Genomic DNA, 21,096 nt, shown 5'->3' on the forward strand with positions numbered 1-21,096 from the left:
TGGCAAAGAGACAATGACCACCATTACAGTCTATCTGCCTCATTAAATGAGCATCTTTCCCCAGTTTGACTATAATAGCTAGTCAGGAGATATTTGGTCAGGATGCTCTGTTGTGACTGGTGCAGAGAAGCTGTTAGGTGAGTAGAGGTGACACAGTAGTCTTCCTGTGCTGTCTGGTTCTGACTAGAGGGAGAACAGCTATGACCGGAAGTGACATATTCGTAGCAGGTTAGCAGAATGTAGGATACTAAGACTAAGGTTAGGAAAAGGATTAGGGTTAGCCAAAATGCTCTACTAACTTGTCACAAAAAGTCCCTTTTGCTTGAATCTGTAGTCCCTTTAGTCACAACCGTGCTATCTACCTGTGTACTATAAACCTAACTTTCATTGTGTTGTTATTTTCTATCCAGCAGGAAAGTGACTGGTGGTGGTGGGTCTGGACAACACAGGGAAGACCACGGTAATCACAGATCTACAGGGAGGTGAGCCTCTCTCTCATACAGTAACATCAACTTTATTCTTACATAGGCTTACGGTTGAGATTCTTCACCCAATAATAAAAGTATGAAAACTTCAGTCTTTGGTATTTGGGTGATCTATCCCTTTAACAGCTGTGACAAGGGACTAGAGACTGTTGTGTCGTCTGCTTCAGTCTACCACAGCTCCTGAGATCTGGGCTTCATCCAGTCTGATTTAGCACAGGCTACAACACACAACAATGACAGATAACTGGACTGACCACAGATGGTTGTTCTCTCAGACACACTTTGACTTTGCTCACATGTTACGGAAGAACATCTTACAACTTCACAGACTGACTGATCCCTGATACACAAAGACAGACAGTAACTTCAAAATAAGTTTGACATGTAACAGTTAATGTAACTTAAGATCTTGAAGAGTATTAGTGAGTGAAATTTCTGCTCTTTCACAGAGAACATGTGTGACCAGACCCTTGTGGATGGAGAGTGTCTGTGGCTGAGCTGTGTTTGGGGGGGTGTAAAATGACCTTTTATGACTTGGTTGGGGGGTGGGGGGCGGGGTGGCTGGGCAGGGCTATGTTGGGGAGCTACTACACCCAGTCCCATGGTCTGGTGTTTGTGGTCGATTTGTGGTCGATTCACAAAAGCCTCCAAGACACCAGGGTCGCCATTACTGACGTCCTACAGCACACCCACATCGCTGGCAAGGCTGTCCTACTGTGAGTAACTCAACCAGGGATACACTTGATTTTTCTGTACCATTTGATACAGAACTTTCAGATGTTAACAAAATGTTTTGCTTCCTGTTGTACTTCTCCCTGTAGCCACTTGGTGGCAGGGTTGTTACTCCGAAACAGTTTAATGTACTCCTAATGGTGAATAGGGGATGGTGGTGGAAAGTGCCTAAGTAGGCATAGGTAGACCAGAAAAGGGTGAGATGTCCTTGAGAAGTTTCTACAACTTGATATGAGTCCACCTCTGTTAAATTAAATTGATTGGACATGATTTGGAAAGGCACACACCTGTCTATATAAGATACTACAGTTGACAGTGCATGTCAGAGAAAAAACCAAACCACGAGGTCGAAGGAATTGTCAGTAGAGCTCCAAGACAGGATTGTGTCGATGTACCAAAAATGTTTTGCAGCATTGAAGGTCCCCAAGAACACAGTGGCCTCCATCATTCTTAAATGGAAGAAGTTTGGAACCATCAAGATTCTTCCAAGAGCTGGCCGCCCGGCCCAACTGAGCAATCGGGAGAGAAGGGCCTTGGTCACGGAAGTGACCAAAAACCCGATGGTCACTCTGACAGAGCTCCAGAGTTCCTCTGTTGAGATGGGAGAACCTTCCAGAAGTACAACCATCTCTGCAGCACACCACCAATCAGGCCTATTTGGTAGAGTGGCCAGACGGAAGCTGCTCCTCACTAAAAAGCACATGACAGCCAGCTTGGAGTTTGCCAAAAGGCATCGAATGGACTATCAGACCAGAAAAGAGAGAAACAAGATTGAGAAACAAGATTCTTTGGTTTGATGACCTGCAAATAGCTGTGCAGCGACGCTCCCAATCCAACTTGACAGAGTTTGAGAAAATCGGCAGGGAAGAATGGGAGAAACTCCCCAAATACAGGTGTGCCAAGCTTGTACCGTCATACCCAAGAAGACTCTAGTCTGTAAACGATGCTAAAGGTGCTTCAACAAAGTACTGAGTAAAGGGTCTGATTTTTTGTAAAGTTTTTTTTATTTCTAATACATTTGCACACAAACAATCTAAAAACCTGTTTTCACTTTGTCATTATGGTGTATTGAGTGTAGATTGATGAGGAAGAAAGACCATTTAATGAGGCTGTAACTTAATAAAATGTGGAAAAAGTCAAGGGGTTTGAATACCTTCGGAAAGCATTGTGTGCCCTGTTCAGCTGTGTTAGAGCTGACCCACCTTTCTACATGTGTTGATATCCTCCCTGTGTCCTGCAGTGTGTATCTAGACACATCCTGTTCTATGATATCAGTTAAACCTGTGTTACCAGTCAGGTCCATGAACACCCTGTCCTCTGTGTAGACTCTGACATCAGACACCTGGGTCCACTGTTGACGCGCACACACACACACACACACACACACACACACACACACACACACACACACACACACACACACACACACACACACACACACACACACACACACACACACACACACACACACACACACACTATACTTGTGATGAATTTTGGGGATCAACAATTGATTCCCATTCAAAATCCTATTTTCCCTAACCCTAACCTTAACCCTAACGTTAATCCTTATCCCTAAACCTAACGCTTAATCCTAAACTTAAACCTAACCTCTAACCCTAATTTTAACCTAAACCCTAATTCTAACCCTAACCCCTAAAGCCTAAAATAGCTTTTTTACAAGTGAGGACCGTCAAAATACCTTCACTTCTCTTGAATTTTAGTTGGTTTAATATTCTTGAGGTATTGACAAACACACACACACACACACATAAACGTGTCCCCCATACTTGGCCATATATTCGTGACCGGGCATTCCCCTGTGTTCACTGTGAGACATATCAGTATTTAATTAAGAACACTCCCACACTGCTGCTGCTATGACAAAGCACAGTGACACATTGAAATGTGTCATAGTTTCACCTAATACAGGATGTTTGTTCATAGTCAGAGGGTTTTAATCTTGATGTCTTTGTCTGAAAGCCATCTTCTGAAATGTTAAATGGCATTAACGAAATAAAAAGGGATCAAACATATAACCACAGTGAAATAACGTAATCCACAATGAGATTTTGAAATATTACAGACTTTCCATTGAGCCTGCCTGATTTGAAGTGAAACTCACAGGTAAATGCATTCATATGTAGAGTACCAGTCAAACGTTTGGACACACCCACTCATTCAAAGGTTTTTCTTTATTTTCACTATTTTTTTACATTGTAGAATAATAGTGAAGACATCAAAACCATGAAATATCACATATGGAGTCATGTAGTAACCAAGACAAATATTTATATTTTAGATTCTTCAAAGTAGCCACCCTTTGCCTGGATGACAGCTTTGTACACGCTTGGAGTTCTCTCAACCAGCTTCACCAGGAATGCTTTTCCAACCATTTGGAAGGAGTTTCAACATATGCTGAGCACTTGTTTGCTGCTTTTTCCAAATCATCCCAAACCATCTCAATTGGGTGGAGGTCAGGTGATTGTGGAGGCCAGGTCATCTGAAAAACAAATGATAGTCCCACTAAGCGCAAACCAGATGGGATGGCGTATCGCTGCAGAATACTATGGTAGTCATGCTGGTTAAGTGTGCCTTGAATTCTACATAAATCACTGACAGTGTCACCAGAAAAACACCCACACACCATCACACCTCCCCTCCAAGCTTCATGATGGGAACCACACATGCAGAGATCATCTGTTCACTTACTCTGCGTCTCACAAAGACACGGAGGTTGGAAACAAAAATCTCAAATTTGTACTCATCAGACCAAAGGACAGATTGCTACCGGTCTAATGTCCATTGCTCGTGTTTCTTGGCACAAGCAGGTCTCTTATTCTTATTGGTGTTCTTTAGTAGTGGTTTCTTTGCAGCAATTCGACTACGAAGGCCTGATTCACACGGTCTCCTCTGAAGATTCTTATAAGTGAAATGCCACCTGCAGACTCTCCAGAACTCTTCCTCTCCCGATCTGAAAAACCTCCAGGGCATCTCCAGTCTCTCCTCTATGTGCATCACCTCCAGGGGCAGCAACAGCAGCACAGCCTCCTCAATGGGTTATTTTTCTTGTACCTGGCAGCCATTTTAAACTTCTCGTTACTGACGGTGACATAGTCCTGTGTCTTCTCTACGCTGGTCTGGATGTGGTCTATGTAGTCTCCCTGCTCCTCCACCAAAATAAAGACATCCATGAACAGATCTCTCAGCTCTTTCATGTTGCTCTCCAGATTCACCAGCTCCTATAGTAGTTACAGAAAAGATTAGGACTGAACGTTAGTCAAGGAGTTGTCTGAATGGACAGTGAAATTGGTCTAAATTAGAGCCAATATTAGTGTTTGTCTGTCACAGACAGACGAGGCCTACTGTAGATCTCCCTTACTGAAGGATTTATAAGTCTTCTCTTTGCTTAGATAACATAGTCTCGCATTCTCTTACACATCAAAACTTTTCTATGTTAATGTCATCACGCTTACCTTGTGTCTCTGCTCGATCTCAGACAGCTTAGAGCGTGTGATGCGTTCATTGTTGAGGAGGTTCTGGTTAAACACCTCCCACTTCCCTGCAGAAACCATTTCGTCCACTTCCTCCTCGGTGACGTCGCGACCAGACACCTCCAGCTGCCGGATGATGAAGTGTTTACACCGCTCCTGTTTATTGAGAATGGAGTCGTTGTACAAACGCATCACCTAGGAGTGATAAAAGAGGGGGAAATACTTTAGACCAGAAACAGACATTTCTGTTCACTGTTAGCTTAGCTAGTGCCAGCGGATATCCAAGAGGGCCACCATGTGCAAACTAAAGCTAACAAATATTTTTACGCTAATGTGTATGTGTTATCGAACACATCAGAAAAACACTATTGAAATAAAAGGTTCTAATAACTTTTGGAGGGTGACCTGCTGGAATTGTCTGTGTAGCGCTGCGTGTTGGGAGCGTTGGATGCGTGTAGTGGCTGTAGCTAGTCCCTGCAGGCCTTCTAAACTCTGTGCCTTCTTGAAGAGGGCGTCCAGCCGTCTGTAGATGCTCTCTGCCTGCAGCTTGATGTCCCTCGTCACACTGCTCTCCTTCTTCATCACACTGAAACGACGCATGGCTGCCACCAGGCTCCTTTGATGCTGGCTAAACTTCTTCACCTGGGGAGATGGAGAAGAGAATTCAGTCAAACTATAAATGAACAACAAGGATTTATAGAGGATCCTTCCACCTCCGGAATTCACCACAGTATTATCATGGACATTAAGTTGCAGTCCAACTAAGGTGCAGGCTTTGAGGATCGAATGGTGTATACCACTCTTAGGAGGAATGTGTAAGATCACTCACCTCGGTTTCGAGCTCAGTGATGTCACCGCGGATATGCTGAGCCTCGGACAGGAAGTTGTCCAGGACTGGTTCCTCCTCAAACACCACAGCCTGCTGCGGGGTGGCGACACTAACCCACGCTGGGTCATCTGGGTCAGCGTCTTCCTCAGGGAATGGGGTCTCATCTGCCTTGTTTCTTGCCTCCCGGAACTCCTGGGCCCTCTGACGCAGCTCCTCCAGGCGGTCCCTCATGGTCAGAGTGGAGTTCCCTCAGGAGGATAGCAGAACCTGTCAGTTGAGGCCTTTCGGTAAAGTTAGCACCACAGAACAGAGCCTAAGCATTTTAGAACAAGGCTGTAACGTAGCAAAATATGGAAAAAGTCGAGGGGTCTGAATACTTTCCGAATGCACTGTTTATGGGTATGCCTAAAGAGAAGACCAAAACACTGTTTTGAACAAAGCCGTTTCAGTCAACACTTTTTACCAGGTGACCTTTCCTTTCTTGTTCATCCCAATTAATCATCATTACAATGAGGAACTCAAGATTGTATGAGGTAAATATTTACATTGGTGTGTCCACTTTGAATTGGAATCGCGTCTATCTTCACTTTGTTTGTTTATAGCATCGCAATCCCGCTAACACATTTGGTTTCTTGGATGTTGTGGGAACGTATGTTTTTGGTTTCACATTGGTTGTGGGAACAAATCCATCAGTTTCCTGAACAGCAAAATTTAACGTTTTTTAAACATTATGAGAAAAGAAGTGAAAATGTTGCATCCACAGGGAATGCTTATTTTTAGGTTGCAGGGAGGTCCTGAGAACGTCTTAGGTTTTATTAATGCCCTGAGGTTATTTAGACATTTTTTAATAACTTCCTTAAAACTTTCAAAAACACTGTTAGCTTATTTGGGGTTAACTTTATTGAAGCACAGATAGGACACATGGAAATGTATTTCCTTAGCTATTTATCACGCAAACATTTAGTTTTTTTGTGACAAGACACAGCATCAGTGAGATTCAACCTTTAACCTTCTGTTTTTATCCATGGAATAAGCCTACTATGGCACCAGGATGGAGCTATCATACCATGTTTTTTTAAGCATACTAAGCTGTTAATTTTCGTCTATTCAAACAGACCCCATTTCAAAGGAAACACTTATTAAGATCAGGTGTGGCCAACTAGTGGGCGCGCCCAACTCCCCTGAACATACTTAACAAGATCGAGGATAGAGAGAGTTTTGTTGATGCTGAGAATGGAAAATTGGCCTATATGTTTTGAAATAACATTCTTAGAATGTCATCTGAAAGTTACTAAAGTTTCATTGTGGTTTTGATGGAAGGTTTCTTAATGCTCTTGGAACAAGTTGATAGAACCAAGAGGAAACCTGTAGGAAAGGTTACGCTGAAATGCTGAAATTCCCATAGAAGAACACTGTTTCCTAATGTTTTCTGAACTATTTCAGAACATTCCCAATGTCAAACCAGTCTGAGAGCGTTCCCGAAATATTACCAAAATTAAAATTAAATGTAACAATGTTTGAATTTTTAGGAAACTTTCTGTTAATGTAATGAAATACCAATAAATAAAGTATTTTGTAAGAATGTTATGTACTAGCTGAGAAGCTCTTCTATACTTAATAATGCATAGACAAGATTAACATTCCTGAGAAATTCCTTCAGCCCTTTGGTCCACTAAGCTACAAGTAGTGTTTGTGACTTAGGATGGCAGGGAGAGATGGATGGGCACAACGTTTATCTGCAGCACCAGTGGATCTACCTCAGCTTTTCTTCCCATGAGAAGTTCTCTTGTTTATGTTTTTGCTGCAAGCCATTTCCCTTCACTAGTACATCTCCCTGACATAACGATATAATGAGAGCGCTCAGAGAAGTGACCTTTTAACACACACACACACACACACACACACACACACACACACACACACACACACACACACACACACACACACACACACACACACACACACACACACACACACACACACACACACACAGCAGAAAATGTGGATTATTATAACAGTTTGTAGGTTTCATAAGTTTATTCTGAAGCGTATATATACCGCATTTCCTATTTTCTAATGCAGTGTCTGGATAGTTTGGAGTACCCCCAGCTAGCACATAACGTTCTGGGAACTATGTTTCTTAGAGCTTTGTGAGAGCATGGTTGTCCTATGCTTATTTAGCATACAGCCTTCCCACAACTTTCTGGGATTGGTGCAGGATACTTGCTTGATTTAGGAACATTCACAGCACATTTAAGGAACTTGACAAAAACATTTATTGTCTTTGTTATTTTAACCTTTGTGTTGTCTTTAGGGTCAAAATTGACCCGCCACTATGTTTAAAAAACTTATTTGGGATAAGGGGGCAGCATTTTCACTTTGGATGAATAGCTTGCCCAGAGTGAACTGCCCCCTTACTCAGCCCCAGATGCTAATATATTATTATTATTAGTATTGGATAGAAAACACTCAGAAGTTTCTAAAACTGTGAGTATAACAGAACTCATATGGCAGGCAAAAACCTGAGAAAACCTTCCAAACAGGAATTGGGAAATCTGAGGTTTGTAGTTTTTGAACTCACCCTATTGAATACACAGTGGGATATTGGTTATGTTGCTCTTCCTAAGGCTTCCACTAGATGTCAACCGTCTTTAGAACGTTGTTTCAGGCTTCTCATGTGATGTGGGACCAGATGGGAGCTCTTTGAGTCAATGGTCTGCCTACAGCCTCGTTCTCAGTCATGCGCTTTCACTTGAGAGGTAGCTGTCGTTCCATTGCTTTTCAACAGACAATGGAATTCTCCGGTTGGAACATTATTGAACTTTTATGATAAAAACATCTTAAAGATTGATTCTATGCTTAGTTTGACAAGTTTCTTCGACCTGTAATATAACTTTTTGAACGTTTCGTCCGAATGGACCAGATCGCGCATTTGGATTTGTTTACCAAACGCCCTAACAAAAGAAGCTGATGATGGACATTATCGAAACAAAACAAGCATTTATTGTGGAACTGCGATACCATGGAGTGCATTCTGATGAAGATCATCAAAGGTAAGTGAATATTTATAATGCTGTTTATGAATAATGTTGACTACCCAACATGGCAGATATTTCTCTGGCTGGTTTGGGCTCTGAGCGGCGTTCTCAGATTATGCTTTATCCGTAAAGTGTTTTTGAAATCTGACACAGGGGTTGCATTAAGGAGAAGTGTATCTCTATTTCTATGTCTAAAAATTATAACGTTTTGGTAAAGTTAGCACCACAGAACAGAGCCTAAACACTTTAGAAAAATTATATTTTCATTGACATTTATAATGAGTATTTCTGTGAATTCATGTGTCTCTCTGCAATATCACTGAATGTTTTGGAACTACTGAACGTAACACGCTAATGTAAAAAGATTTTGGGATATAAATATGAACTTTACCAAACAAAACATATATGTATTGTGTAACATGAAGTCCTATGAGTGTCATCTGATTAAGATCATCAAAGATTAGTGATTCATTTTATCTCTATTTGTGCTTTTTGTGACAACTCTCTTCGCCTGGAAAAATGGCTGGGTTTTTCTGTGAGTTGGTGGTGACCTAACATAATCATTTGTGGAGCTTTCGCTGTAAAGCATTTTTGAAATCAGACACGGTGGCTGGATTAACAATAATTGTATCTTTAAAATGGTGCCTAATACGTGTATGTTTGAAAATTTTGATTTATGAGATTTCTGTTGATTTGTATTTGGCGCCCTGCAATATCATTGGCTGTTGGCGAGGGCAGAGAAAACCCCCTAAATTATATTTTTTCAACTTGAAATTTTATTACTTTTCCTAGAGTGACCCCAACATTAGAAAATGTGAAACATCGCATTTTTTCATATTTCCTTGAAAGCTGTACACCACCAGGGTACAAAGATTGTCTTACACACAATGAGACACACACACACACACACACAGACACACACACACTGAGAAATTGAGATTATGTGTTGCTACTGATTGATTTCAGCCAGCAGCTCCTGAAGAGGACGATCACCATGGTTGGCACAGTTAGAAAGAACAATTCTGAGCTCCCCCCTGCACTCCTCGCAACAAGGGGGAGAGAGGCCTTCTCATCAAAGTTTGCCTTCACCCCCACCACCACTCTAGTTTCTTACCTCCCAAAGAGGAAAAAGAATGTGGTCCTCCTGAGCACACTGCACAAAATGGCTGAGATCAGTGATCATGAGGACAGGAAGCCAGCCATCATCCTGGACTTGCAAAATAGATTTGGGGTTTAAAATTCAATTAAGCTGCTTTATTTTGGGGGTTTAATGGAGGCGGGTCATTTTTGACCCTCAGGACAAGGGGAGTATACAGAATGTTAAGACTACACAAGGAAAAACTGAATGTTTCTTAACAGTTCAAACATTTAATAATCCATCCACCTGACAGGTGTGGCATATCAAGAATCTTATTAAACAGCATGATCATTACATAGGTGCACCTTGTGCTGAAGACAATAAAAGGCCACACTAAAATGTGCATTTTTGTCACAAAACACAATGCCACAGATGTCTCAAGTTTTGAGGGAGCGTGCAATTGGAATGCTGACTGCAGAAATTTCCACCAGAGCTGCCTCCAAGGTCGTTTTAGAGAATTTGGCAGTACGTCCAACCGGCCTCACAACCGCAGACCACGTATATGGCATTGTGTGGGCGAGCGGTTTGCTGATGTCAACACTGTGAACAGAGTGCTCCATACTGGTGGTGGGGTTATGGTATGGCTAGGCACAAGCTACGTACAACGAACACAATAGCATTTTATTGATGGCAATTGGAATGCACAAACACACTGTGACGAGATCCTAAGGCCCATTGTGAGGTCTATTCTTTAAGGTATCTGTGACCAACATATGCATATCTGTTTTCCCAGTCATGTGAAATACATAGATTTGGGGCCTAATGAATTTATTTCAATCGACTGATTTCCTCATATGAACCGTGTCTCAGTAAAATCAATGAAATTGTTGCGTGTTGCGTTTATATTTTTGTTCAGTATCCATTCCGCTCTCAGCATCAACAAAACTCTCTCTATCCCCCATCTTGTTAAGTGTGTTGATCTTAATGAGGGCTTGTTTTCTTTGAAATGGGGTCTGTTTGAAACTGTTTTGTATGCATAAATAAACATGACATGCTTGCTCGAGCCTGGTGGCACGGTGGACTAATTCCAGAAGATTATAGGTTCAAATTTCACCGACTCTGGGTTACAATAAAAAATAAATGTCTTTGCATGATTAATGCTTAAGAACATGCATTTCCATGTGTCCTATCTGTGTTTTGAGTTCAAAACAGTTCAACTGACCTGGTAATGTTATTACAAGTCTTATTGTGTCCTATCTGTGTTTTGAGTTCAAAACAGTTCAACTAAGCTGGTAATGTTATTACAAGTCTTATTGTGTCCTATCTGTGTTTTGAGTTCAAGACAGTTCAACTAAGCTGGTAATGTTATTACAAGTCTTATTGTGTCCTATCTGTGTTTTGAGTTCAAAACAGTTCAACTAAGCTGGTAATGTTATTACAAGTCTTATTGTGTCCTATCTGTGTTTTGAGTTCAAAACAGTTCAACTAAGCTGGTAATGTTATTACAAGTCTTATTGTGTCCTATCTGTGTTTTGAGTTCAAAACAGTTCAACTAAGCTGGTAATGTTATTACAAGTCTTATTGTGTCCTATCTGTGTTTTGAGTTCAAAACAGTTCAAATAAGCTGGTAATGTTATTACAAGTCTTATTGTGTCCTATCTGTGTTTTGAGTTCAAAACAGTTCAACTAAGCTGGTAATGTTATTACAAGTCTTACTGAACCATTCAGTGAAAGTTTTTAAGAAAGTTATAAAAAAATCCCCAAACAACCTAGACTTTCCGTTAATAAAACCTACCGGGAGAAGAACCGTAGTAAAACATTCTAAAAAGGAACATTCACTGAACAGGCGACATTTTCACTTCCGTTCTCAGAATGTAAAAAAAACAACAACAGTTTTACCAGTCAGGAAACGTATGGCTTCATTCCCAACCAATGGGAAACCACAACTTTGAAGGAACCAAATGTGCTAGCTGGACCTGAACCGTTAGAATGGGTGGAGTGAACAGAATGTGTGTTTTGAATGAAATGTAGTATTGGAATCACAGACTATCCAATTACCGGATAGATTACAAAAAGGAAAACCCATGAAAAACCCTTTCGCTTGTGTGTGTGTGTGTGTGTGTGTGTGTGTGTGTGTGTGTGTGTGTGTGTGTGTGTGTGTGTGTGTGTGTGTGTGTGTGTGTGTGTGTGTGTGTGTGTGTGTGTGTGTGTGTGTGGTGTAGCCAATACAATCTCATAGACTGGGTTTATGAATGTAAGAGTGGTCATTGTTCTCTGTGCTTAGACTGCAGCAGTGCTAAAGTGGGAGGCCTATTCTAACACAACAGACCTCCTCTGACCTTCTCTAGGCAGGATGTCACATTAAAACTGTAGAATTACAACTACTAGATCATACATTTCCAATCAAGTCAACTTTTAATGGTCGGTCATTGACTTTATCTCCCATAGCCCTAGCAAAGGCCTTGTCCGTTCTGGTTATTGTAACTCTATGATTCAGACATTACTCAACCGATTCTAGAACAATGTGAGATTTAGCCTGAAAACCAGGGCCTGCATAAACTCCGTCTGAATGTTGCTATGGTTTGATATGTTCTCTGACTGGTTTCCAAATCTCCATCTGTTCAACTGTCACAGAGTTTATGAGGGAGCTAACTGTTGACATTCATTTGTCAGCATAATGCAGCTGCTCTGTTGAGGTGAATTGGACGAAGAAATATCCTCTTTTGTCAAAACAACTGAGCTCATAACAAATGAATTAACATTGAAGCCCACCTTTTTGTGTTCTTGAGAACCTTGAATTTCATCTGACAGAGTAATAGTATATAGTGGGCATCATAAGTATTCACCATTTTTGGATTTTGTTGTGTGACAAAGTGGGATTGAAATGGTTGGGAGTTTTTGTCATTGATCTACACAAAATACTCCATAATGTCAAAGTGAAAAGAACATTCTACAAATGTTAGCAAATTAATAAAAATGTAATGACTCAAATATAGTTGTTGCAAAATGATTCACCCCTTTTGTTTAGGCAAGCCTAAATTCGTTCAGGACTATTTATTGTCTTACAAATCATATAATAAATGACATGTACTCACTCTGTGTGAAATAATAAGGGTTGACATGACTTTTGAATGACTACCCCTTCCTCTGTCTCCCATACAACATCTGTAAGGTCCCTTAGTCAAGTATTGAATTTCAAGCACAGGTTCAACTGCAACGACCAGGAAGCTTTTCAAAAGCCTCAAAGAAAGGCAGTGATTGGTAGATGGGTAACAATAACATGGTCAAATGAATAATTATGCTGTGGATGATATATTAAACTGACTAGAAAAAACAAAGATAGAGTCGCTGCAGGACAGGAAGGAAACTGTTCGGGGACGTCACCATGAGGCCATTGGTCATTTTAAAACAGCTACAGAGTTCAATGGCTGTGAAGGGAGAACACTGGATGGATCAACAACATTGTAGTAAAATAATAATAATGACCTAAATGACAGAGTGAAAAGAAGATTTCATATATACAGATAAAAAATATTCTAAAACATCCTGAATGCAACAAGGCACTAAAGTAATACTGGAATAAACTATTTGGCCTAAACGCAAAGCCTTATGTTTTGGGCTCATCCAACACAAGCTGTAATTGCTGCCAAAAGTGTTTATTTCGACTAAGTGGGGTGAATACTTATTTAATCAAGGTATATTCGTGTTTTCTTTTTTCTTAATACAATTTTAATAAAACAGTTAAATAAAACAGTTAAATGCATTTCAATCCCACTTTGTAATGCAACAAAATGTGAAAAAAATCCAAGGAGGTGATACCCACAGTACACTTGAGAAAATACAGTGTGGACACCCCTTCAAATTTGTGAATTCAGCTATTTCAGCCACACCACTGCTGACAAGGTGTGTAAAATCGAGCACACAGTCATGCAATCTCCATAGACAAACATTGGCAGCAGAATGGCTGGTACTGAAGAGCTCAGTGACTTAACGTGGCACTGTCATTGGATGCCACCTTTCCAACAAGTCAGTTCATACAATTCCAGCCCTGCTACAGCTGCCCTGGTCAACTGTAAGTGCTGTTATTGTGAAGTGGAAACATCTAGGAGCAACAACGGCTCAGCCGCAAAGTGGTAGGCCACACAAGTTCAAGGGACGGGACCTTCGAGAGCTGAAGCGCGCAGCGTGTAAAAATCATCTCTCCTCGGTTGCAACACTCACTACCGAGTTATGGAAGCAATTTCAGTACAATAACTGTTCATTGAGAGCTTAATGAAATCGGTTTCCATGGCTGAGCAGCCACACACAAGTCTAAGATCACAATGTGCAATGGATTGGTGTAAACCACGCCGCCATTGTACTCTGAAGTGATGAATCACGCTTCACCAATGGACAAATCTGGGTTTGGCGGATGCCAGGAGAACGCTACCTACCCCAATGCATAGTGCCGGCTGTAAAGTTTGGTGGAGGAGGAATAAGGGTCTGGAGATTTTTTTCCTGGTTCGGGCTAGGTCCCTTAGTTTAAGTGAAAGGAAATCTTAATGCTACAGCATACAAATCAATTCTAGATGATCCTATGCTTCCAACTTTGTGGCAACAGTTTGGGGAAGAGCCTGTTTCAGGATGACAATGCCTCCATGCACAAAGCGAGGTCTGTACAGAAAGGGTTTGTAAAGATCGTTGACTGACCTGCAAAGAGCCTGACCTCAACCCCATCGAACACCTTTGTGATGAATTGAAATGCAGAATGCGAACCAGGCATAATCACCCAACATCAGTGCCCGACCTCACTAATGCTCTTGTGGCTGAAGTCCCTGCAGCAATGTTCCAACATCTAGTGGAAAGCTTCCCAGAAGCAGGAAGGCATGAGTTGTTCTATTTACCTTGTTGTAGTTAGTAGTCCTTGTTGTAGTTAGTAGTCCTTGTTGTAATTAGTAGTCCTTGTTGTAATTAGTAGTCCTTGTTGTAGAAACTACCCTTTATTCTTGACCAGGAATGTAACTGCCACTTGAGCCAAGCCATGGAGAGTGGATTTCTCCATAACGTATCCATAAAGTTAACAACATGTTTATCCCATCCTCCTGAATATAATCCTCATGGCATCTTCTTAGCCCTCCACTTCAAAGACCTGTTAGCTGTAGGAGACAGGTGTACCTGTTCTGTTAGTTTTCCTCTATGTTAACAGTTAGCCAGAAAACTGCTATAACAGAGGAATAACTTCACTTCCCAGATAATCTGGTTCTGCCAGTCTGGCCACACCCTTTCTCTCAAGTAGAACTCTCTGTGGCCAATGGGAGAGAAACTGATTAGCCTATCTGAAGAAAGAAAGGGAAGGATATTAAGTCAGTGGGAGAAGGGAGAGCACATAGGGAGAACTCCAACTCCTACTCTACCCCAGGAGCTGCTCAAACAACAGGGAGCCTCATCACAGAACAAATAGAGCTGTAATGTGTAGAACAGCAGTGACTCAGATGTATAGAATAAGTTGCTTTAGCTCTATACATTACATTTCTATGTGTAATGGTGCATCCTGCCAGCTAAGCCCCTGGTCTGGCCCAATTGTGTTTCTCAGGCTCCAGCGGCTTTACTGAGCATAGCTGGCAAATTGTTTCTGACAAGTCCCGAAATTCCAGGAACGTTTGAGGAGGGAAGGGACATGGTCCTACTCTACACCCTTAGAATGGCTGTTTCTAGAGGGTTGAACAGTTGTCATCAAAAAGATGGTTACCTAAAATAAAACACTGAGCAATACTGAATGTTCTTGTTGGATGAAAGCCATACGTGTATGGGATTCATAACCAGCACAGGGTGGAGGATAGAATGTCAACCAACAGTAGGACATAATAAAGCAGAATTATAATTACCAGCTTATACTAAACAAGGGCATTCATCAGCTTTAACTGGCTGGATGACTCATTCCCTAATGTGTAGATGTTATGACAACAAAATAATATTGTGACATGTGTGTTGTCAGGTGTGCCATATTCATCTGTGTCAGCACTAAGAGATTGAGTGGATAACGGCCCACAACCGAGACCTAATTTGTGTTACCTGACCCATCTCTGCCTCTCTCTCTCTCTCTCTCTCTCTTGCTTTCTCACTCTTGCTCTCTCTCACGCTCTTTCTCACACTCTCACTCATAGGCTTGCCAATAAGCAGGACCTGTCTGGGGCTCTGGGAGAGGTGGAGCTGATACACTGTCTCTCTCTGGAGAAACTGGTCAACAGACACCAATGTCGCTGCCACATTGTCAGTGTCTCATGCCATAGCATACATCGTTGAAGGCTAAAGGCCAGCTCAGAATTTCTGTAAGAGGAACATGCCCTTGTGTTGTTCCTGTAGAAGTTGTGCTTAGCTGTGCTTGGCTCAGGGAAGACCCTGGATACGTCCATCAGCGAGGGGGTGGAATGGCTACTGGACTACATCTCCCATGATTATATTAATGAGCGTGTGCAGATGGATACAGCACATAAGAGGGCCAGAGAGGAGGACAAGAGAAAAAGAGAAGAGATAGCATGCTTAGAGAAAGAGGACAGGTGAGAAAAGACGAAGAGGGGAGAGGTGAAGGGGACATACTAGAAGAGGGAGAGGTGAAGGGGACATACTAGAAGAGGGAGAGGTGAAGGGGACATACTAGAAGAGGGAGAGGTGAAGGGGACATACTAGAAGAGGGGAGAGGTGAAGGGGACATACTAGAAGAGGGAGAGGTGAAGGGGACATACTAGAAGAGGGGAGAGGTGAAGGTGACATACTAGAAGAGGGAGAGGTGAAGGGGACATACTAGAAGAGGGAGAGGTGAAGGGGACATACTAGAAGATGGGAGAGGTGAAGGGGACATACTAGAAGAGGGAGAGGTGAAGGGGACATACTAGAAGAGGGAGAGGTGAAGGGACATACTAGAAGAGGGAGAGGTGAAGGGGACATACTAGAAGAGGGAGAGGTGAAGGGGACATACTAGAAGAGGGGAGACGAGAAGGGGACATACTCGAAGAGGGAGAGGTGAAGGGGACATACTAGAAGAGGGAGAGGTGAAGGGGACATACTAGAAGAGGGAGAGGTGAAGGGGACATACTAGAAGAGGGAGAGGTGAAGGGGACATACTAGAAGAAGGAGAGGTGAAGGGGACATACTAGAAGAGGGAGAGGTGAAGGGGACATACTAGAAGAGGGAGAGGTGAAGGGGACATACTAGAAGAGGGAGAGGTGAAGGGGACATACTAGAAGAGGGGAGAGGTGAAGGGGACATACTAGAAGAGGGAGAGGTGAAGGGGACATACTAGAAGAGGGAGAGGTGAAGGGGACATACTAGAAGAGGGAGAGGTGAAGGGGACATACTAGAAGAGGGAGAGGTGAAGGGGACATACTAGAAGAGGGGAGAGGTGAAGGGGACATACTAGAAGAGGGAGAGGTGAAGGGGACATACTAGAAGAGGGAGAGGTGAAGGGGACATACTAGAAGAGGGAGAGGTGAAGGGGACATACTAGAAGAGGGGAGAGGTGAAGGGGACATACTAGAAGAGGGGAGAGGTGAAGGGGACATACTAGAAGAGGGGAGAGGTGAAGGGGACATACTAGAAGAGGGAGAGGTGAAGGGGACATACTAGAAGAGGGAGAGGTGAAGGGGACATACTAGAAGAGGGGAGAGGTGAGGTGGATAAGATGAGAGGATGAGTAGAGGAGAAAAAAAGCTTGACTGTATAATGCTTTCAAATGAAATGCATGTGCATTTCTCTATGCACCATGGTGATTACTGCTACCCAGTGAGATAAGCTGCTGCATGTGTAGTGCTCTCAGTATGCCTGTTATAATGAAATGGCCTTCAGGATGTCTGATTTGATACCACTTACTGTGGAGAACGTCAACAACAAAGAACAGACATGGGTCACATCAATAGTATCTGTTTTTAGGGCCTTGGAAATGTTGTCTTTTTAAGATCGTTGCCTTGTAGAGGATGTGGTCTCTTTAGCTATGTGTGGGAGTCGAATGTATCCAGAAAAAACATGTTGTGTTTACTTCTGAAAAGATACAGCGTGGAGGGGAGGAGGAGGAGAGATGAGAGGGAGAGAAGAGAGGCCAGGGGCAGGGCAAGGATGATGAACTTACAAACAATCAGAGAGGTTGATACTGAGGAGAGAGAGCTGGACCAGTGAAATGAGCCAATGAAAGAGGGTAGGTACTACTGTAGCCAACCACGTAAAAAATACTACAGTTTACAATAGAATACCCCCGTACTTACTATATAGAATTCTATAGTAAACTGTAGTATAATGTAGAATACTATACCACACACTGTAGTATCACTCGATCATGTGTAGTACTTACTATAGAATGTTGTAGTATACTGTAATATACTATAGTAAATACCATATTATTACCTGCAAAAAAAGGCACTGTCCACAAATACACCTTTTCAATATAGTAAATAAATACTACAGTATTTCATTTGCATGTACCCTGCCGATTTCCCTCCCCCAAATCGCAGTTTGTCCCTCCCAAAAGTAAGAAACCTACATGTCAAGTATACACCATATATTCTGTTACTTACCAGGTTATAGAAGAGCAGAAGCTTTTAACTATCCATCCAGATCCGGTTCTACCTACATACCTACCTACCTACCTACCTACGTAACTCCCTACCTACCTACCTACCTACCTCCCTATCTCCCTTCCTATCTCCCTTCCTATCTCCCTACCTACTTACCTTCCTACCTACCTACCTCCCTACCTCCCTACCTCCCTACCTCCCTACCTACCTTCCTACCTACCTACCTCCCTACCCTCCCTACCTCCCTCCCACCCTCCCTACCTCCCTCCCTCCCTCCCTCCCTACCTACCTACCTACCTACCTACCTACTACCTACCTACCTACCTACCTACCCTACCACCCTACCCTACCACCCTATCTAACCTTCCTACCTACCTACCTACCTCCCTACCTCCCTTACCTACCTACCTCCCTCCCTACCTACCTACCTACCTCCCTACCTCCCTTTCTACCTCCCTCCCTACCTACCAACCTCCCTACCTACCTACCTACCTATCTACCTACCTACCTACCTACCTACGTCCCTACCTACCTACGTCCCTACCTACCTACCTCCCTATCTCCCTTCCTATCTCCCTTCCTATCTCCCTACCTACTTACCTTCCTACCTACCTACCTACCTCCCTACCTGCCTACCTCCCTCCCTCACTCCCTACCTACCTCCCTACCTACCTCCCTACCTCCCTTACCTCCCTCCCTACCTACCTACCTCCCTCCCTCCCTACCAACCTACCTACCTACCTACCTCCCTACCTCACTACGTACCTACATACCTCCCTACCTACCTCCCTCCCTACCTACCTACCTACCTACCTACCTACCTACCTACCTACCTACCTACCTACCTACCTCCCTTACCTACCTACCTCCCTACCTACCTACCTACCTACCTTATTTGTCACATACACATGGTTAGCAGATGTTAATGCGAGTGTAGCGAAATGCTTGGATTTGATTTGATTTGACCTCCCTACCTACCTACCTACCTACCTACCTACGTCCCTACCTACCCACCTACCTACCTACGTCCCTACCTACCTACCTACCTACCTACCTACCTACCCCCCTACCTAACTACCTACCTACCTCCCTACCTCCCTCCCTCCCTCCCTACCTACCTACCTATCTCCCTACCTACCTACCTCCCTACCTCCCTTTCTACCTACCTCCCTACCTACCTACCTACCTACCTGCGTCCCTACCTACCTACGTACCAACCTACCTACCTACCTTACGTCGCTACCTACCTACCTACCTACCTCCCTACCTACCTACCTACCTACCTCCCTACCACCCTACCTACCTCCCTACCTACCTACCTCCCTACCTCCCTTACCTACCTACCTCCCTGCCTCCGTACCTCCCTACTTACCTTCCTACCTACCTACCTCCCTACCTCCCTACCTACCTTCCTACCTACCTACCTACCTCCCTACCTCCCTACCTCCCTACCACCCTCCCTACCTACCTACCTATCTACCTACCTACCTCCCTACCTCCCTACCTCCCTTTCTACGTACCTCCCTACCTACCAACCTCCCTACCTACCTACCTATCTACCTACCTACCTACCTACGTCCCTACCTACCTACGTACCTACCTACCTCCCTATCTCCCTTCCTATCTCCCTACCTACTTACCTTCCTACCTACCTACCTCCCTACCTCCCTCCCTACCTCCCTACCTACCTACCTACCTACCTACCTACCTACCTACCTCCCTACCTCCCTTACCTCCCTCCCTACCTACCTCCCTCCCTACCTACCTACCTACCTACCTACCTACCTACCTACCTACCTCCCTACCTCCCTACGTACCTACATAACTCCCTTCCTACCTCCCTCCCTCCCTACCTACCTACCTACCTACCTACCTACCCACCTACCTCCCTTACCTACCTACCTCCCTACCTACCTACCTACCTACCTTATTTGTCACATACACATGGTTAGCAGATGTTAATGCGAGTGTAGCGAAATGCTTGGATTTGATTTGATTCGACCTCCCTACCTAACTACCTACCTAACTACGTCCCTACCTACCCACCTACCTACCTACGTCCCTACCTACCTACCTACCTACCCCCCTACCTAACTACCTACCTACCTCCCTACCTCCCTCCCTCCATACCTACCTATCTCCCTACCTACCTACCTACGTCCCTACCTCCCTTTCTACCTACCTCCCTACCTACCTACCTACCTACGTCCCTACCTACCTACGTACCAACCTACCTACCTACCTTACGTTGCTACCTACCTACCTACCTCCTCCCTCCCTCCCTACCTACCTACCTACCTACCTACCTACCTACCTACCTATCTCCCTACCTACCTACCTCCCTACCTACCTACCTACCTACCTCCCTACCTACCACCCTACCTACCTCCCTACCTACCTCCCTACCTCCCTTACCTACCTACCTCCCTGCCTCCGTACCTCCCTACCTACCTACCTACCTACCTACCTAGCTACCTACCTACCTACCTACCTACCTTCCTACCTACCTACCTACCTACCTACCTACCTACCTACCTACCTACCTACCTACCTACCTACCTATCTCCCTCCTTCCCTCCCTCCCTCCCTCCCTACCTACCTACCTACCTCCCTTACCTACCTACCTACCTACCTCCCTTACCTACCTACCTACCTACCTACCTACCTATCTATCTCCCTACCTCCCTCCCTACCTACCTACCTACCTACCTACCTACCTACCTACCTACCTACCTACGTCTCTACCTACCTACCCCCCTACCTACCCCTACCTACCTCCCTACCTCCCTATCTCCCACCTACCTACCTCCCTACCTACCTCTCTACCGACCTACCTACCTACCTACGTCTCTACCTACCTACCCCCCTACCTACCCCCCTACCTACCTCCCTACCTC

At 43.7% G+C, this 21,096-nt stretch overlaps 2 protein-coding genes across 3 annotated transcripts; one reads left to right on the forward strand and one right to left on the reverse strand.

Annotated features, from left to right (window-relative positions):
• Positions 1-1,058: 1,058 nt before the first annotated feature.
• On the forward strand, positions 1,059-16,196 carry LOC109881964 (ADP-ribosylation factor-like protein 13B). Its single transcript, XM_020474060.2, has 3 exons — positions 1,059-1,201; positions 15,800-15,905; positions 15,999-16,196. The coding sequence occupies exons 1-3, from the start codon at positions 1,059-1,061 to the stop codon at positions 16,194-16,196; spliced, it is 447 nt and encodes a 148-aa protein (XP_020329649.2).
• On the reverse strand, positions 2,201-14,851 carry stx19 (syntaxin 19). 2 transcript variants are annotated; one of them, XM_031805586.1, is made up of 5 exons: positions 14,540-14,851; positions 5,541-5,807; positions 5,117-5,353; positions 4,694-4,906; positions 2,201-4,459 (listed from the first exon to the last, which is right to left on the reverse strand). In XM_031805586.1, the coding sequence occupies exons 2-5, from the start codon at positions 5,769-5,771 to the stop codon at positions 4,235-4,237; spliced, it is 906 nt and encodes a 301-aa protein (XP_031661446.1). In that variant the 5' UTR covers positions 5,772-5,807; positions 14,540-14,851; the 3' UTR covers positions 2,201-4,234. The 2 variants fall into 2 exon arrangements, with proteins under 2 accessions (XP_031661446.1, XP_031661447.1); XM_031805587.1 differs by lacking the exon at positions 14,540-14,851 and having other exon boundaries at positions 4,694-4,867; positions 5,541-7,945.
• Positions 16,197-21,096: the final 4,900 nt, after the last annotated feature.

The sequence above is a fragment of the Oncorhynchus kisutch genome, linkage group LG26, assembly GCF_002021735.2.
Source record: "Oncorhynchus kisutch isolate 150728-3 linkage group LG26, Okis_V2, whole genome shotgun sequence".
NCBI lineage: Eukaryota > Metazoa > Chordata > Actinopteri > Salmoniformes > Salmonidae > Oncorhynchus > Oncorhynchus kisutch.

What these genes read in the sequence shown, in the direction of transcription:
- LOC109881964 (XM_020474060.2), top strand. Translation starts at nt 1,059, where the DNA reads ATGTTGGGGAGCTACTACACCCAGTCCCATGGTCTGGTGTTTGTGGTC. An exon ending in GCTGGCAAGGCTGTCCTACT is followed by an intron (nt 1,202 to 15,799) that starts GTGAGTAACTCA and finishes TCTCACTCATAG; the next exon opens with GCTTGCCAATAAGCAGGACC. An exon ending in ACCAATGTCGCTGCCACATT is followed by an intron (nt 15,906 to 15,998) that starts GTCAGTGTCTCA and finishes TTGTTCCTGTAG; the next exon opens with AAGTTGTGCTTAGCTGTGCT.
- stx19 (XM_031805586.1), bottom strand. Translation starts at nt 5,771, where the DNA reads ATGAGGGACCGCCTGGAGGAGCTGCGTCAGAGGGCCCAGGAGTTCCGG. An exon ending in TCACTGAGCTCGAAACCGAG is followed by an intron (nt 5,354 to 5,540) that starts GTGAGTGATCTT and finishes CCATCTCCCCAG; the next exon opens with GTGAAGAAGTTTAGCCAGCA. An exon ending in AGATCGAGCAGAGACACAAG is followed by an intron (nt 4,460 to 4,693) that starts GTAAGCGTGATG and finishes TAACTACTATAG; the next exon opens with GAGCTGGTGAATCTGGAGAG.